Source organism: Anarrhichthys ocellatus, unplaced genomic scaffold (genome assembly GCF_004355925.1).
Source record: "Anarrhichthys ocellatus isolate YVR2014 unplaced genomic scaffold, GSC_Weel_1.0 scaffold3, whole genome shotgun sequence".
Classification (NCBI taxonomy): Eukaryota; Metazoa; Chordata; class Actinopteri; order Perciformes; family Anarhichadidae; genus Anarrhichthys; species Anarrhichthys ocellatus.
Genome location: NW_022280033.1, coordinates 4155734 through 4158532, shown reverse-complemented (window position 1 = coordinate 4158532; position 2799 = coordinate 4155734). Strand labels below are relative to the sequence as shown.

General features: G+C 39.7%; 1 protein-coding gene across 1 annotated transcript in view; it reads left to right on the top strand.

The window, feature by feature from the left end:
• mmrn2a (multimerin 2a) overlaps positions 1 to 2799 on the top strand; it is a 31179-nt gene that overhangs the window by 9807 nt on the left and 18573 nt on the right. Inside the window, exons 2-3 of the mRNA XM_031874344.1 lie at positions 577 to 699; positions 2335 to 2548. Of these exons, the coding sequence (XP_031730204.1) occupies positions 577 to 699; positions 2335 to 2548 (337 nt within the window). The remainder of the gene's footprint in view (positions 1 to 576; positions 700 to 2334; positions 2549 to 2799) is intronic.

The window sequence follows — 2799 nt, the reverse complement described above, 5'->3', positions numbered from 1 at the left end:
GTGTGTGTGTGTGTGAATTCATTATATTAAATTTGAGTATAGCCTCATTACGTCTCATGTTTAGAAACAAACAAGTGTGTATCAAAAGTCTGATATATCTGTGCATGGAGCTGGCATAAAAATACTCACCAGATCACCACTTCCACTGCTGAAAGTAGTCCCCAAAGAATGCACTATGTCCTCCTGTTTGTCCCAATATTATTGTATTGTAAAATGAATAGTTTGGTATTTTGGAAAAAATGCTAATCCGCCTTCTCTTTGAGAGTCAGATGTTCAATATCACTCTGTCCGTTCAGTAAATGTGAGGCCACAGCCAGCAACTGGTTAGCTTAGCTTTGCATAAAGACTGAAAATGGGGGGAACAAGCTCGCCTGTGCTCCGTCCGAATTTAGTAAAGTCAATTTTTTCCTCAAGTTAAATGTTGGTGGTCTGTCGGGAGAGGACACCATGTTTGACCTCTGACCCCAAACAGGAAGGAGGCAACAACAAACTGCAAACAAGCAAATTCTCACTCTAAATGATCTCATCCGTCTTCCTGAAACACACGTCGGGATCCTGACTCTGACTCTTGTGCAGGAACTGGTGTGCGTTCGTGCAGAGGCGTGTGCTTACCATGGCGGTGGCGTGTGGAACAGAGAAGTACACCATCAAGTCTCAGAGCCCATGTCCGAGTGGGACGCCCGACTGTCAGCTGGTCATGTGAGTACACAACAACAACAACGAGTGTCAGTGGGGAATGAGGAAGTACTACAGGAAAAGTCCTGAAGGGGATCACTAGAGTCGTCCTATTATAGTCATTTATGAGTACAGGCATAGTAGTATCCCGGTTATTAAAATATTTTGAGAGTATTTTGGTTTGTATTCAGATCATGAGAATCCAAGACATAAAATAATATATAGGAATAAAGTAGAATATATGAAATAAAATATGTTGAATTTACACATAATTACTCTACTTTTATTTTGAAATATCTTCATTGGAGGTGTATCATCCTGTAGGGGCGGGGTCAGGCTTGTGTCCAGTTCTCATTGGTTAATGGCTGAACATTCAGCCATCTTGTGAGGTATAAAGAGGTTGTGAGTTGTCTGCTTCTCTAACTCACCTAAAATGCTGTTGAATATGGTGTATAAAGTCTGGACGCGTCCTACAGGTCAGTCAGTGCTGTTAGACTATTCTTCATGTTTTGCTTAGTGAAATAAAAATGTTAAATCACAACATGAGCAGTTTATCACTGTTATCAAATATGCTAAATGTACAAAACAACAGGATACAGCCTTGCTCCTGTTCCTCAGTGGTCTATAACACGTCCCTCCTTTCATTAGAATTCTTATTATTCTCAGTAATTCCTGTGTTTTGAGAATAGATACAATCCAGTGGACTGAGGAATTAGACTTTAAGCCTTTTCATGTCGAGGATCAAGTCCTCATTTAGAAATGAGGACTTAACAGATATTCTTCTCAGTTAAAGCAGGAATGTGTTCAGATCTATTTCCATTACAAACCACCAGTTTCTAGATTCTTAAACCTATTTTTCTCAGTCAGATCTCATTTATGAATAACCAAAACTAATTTCAAGGTGATTGTACTTTGAGCATTTTCATTTCCGTTGTATGCTACTTTCTACTTCTAGTCCACTACATCTCAGATATACATATATTTTTTTACTTGTTGAGTACTTTTACTGTGTGGGATTAGTACTTTTATTTCAGTAAATGATTTGAATACTTCGTCCACCGCTGATTATTTTTAATGTGGGGAAGAATAAATAAAGCTAATGTACAGGAGAAGGTATCAATGTCTATATACAGTGTGTGCATGCATTAAAACTAACTGGAACAGTTAATGAAACAAACTAAGGGTCTGGAACATTTCCTGAAACCTGATCCACAGTCACAACATCTCATTTAATAACCTCTTTAACTGTAAATTAGATTTTCCACATTTTCTTGTGTCCACTTCAGCTGAAGGATCAGATGGACATGACGAGAAGTTTATACAAACTATTTGCCCTTAGGGAACCCTTTTATCCTCTAACCCCATTAGATGATTGATCCACACTGTCAAACAGATTCCAGTTGGATTCCAGTTCCTGTAAAGTTTCTGGGGTTTTACTTTCTTACCCTACAGCAGCAGAACTCTGATCTGAGATCAGATCTCCGTCCTCTTGTTCCAGCGGTTTTCTGTCTCTTCAATGTTTTGGATCTTTTAAATTTAATTTCAGGTGTTTTTCAGTTTCAAATGTGAGTTTTGGCTTCAACATATTTGTCTGTGTGTGTGTGTGTGTGTGTGTGCGTGTGTGTGTGTGTTTGTGTGTGTGTTTGTGTAAATGTGCAGGTACAAGCTGTCCACCCGGCTAATCTACAGTCAGAGGCAGCAGATCTCCACCGCTCTGCTGTGGCGCTGCTGTCCGGGACACGGAGGACACAACTGTGAGGATGCAGGTGGGTCAGCAGGAACATCGCTTTGTCGTTACCAGCGAAGGAAGAAGTTCTCAGATGTTACTTCAGTAAAAGTAGTAATACCACAGTGTAGGAATACTATGTTATTGGTAAATGTCACACAATAAATACAGATACTTGTCTGGGAAAAGATCTAAAGACTGGTTTCTGAATAGAAACTTGACCTCTCGTTCTCCCTGTTCTAATTTGCTCTACAGGAGTCTATTTTTACAAAACAGCTAAACTTTGGTATCGCTCAGGAACTTAATTCAGTCCAGATTTTGAGTGTGTGTGTGTGTGTGTGTGTGTGTGTGTGTGTGTGTGTGTGTGTGTGTGTGTGTGTGTGTGTGTGTGTGTTTGT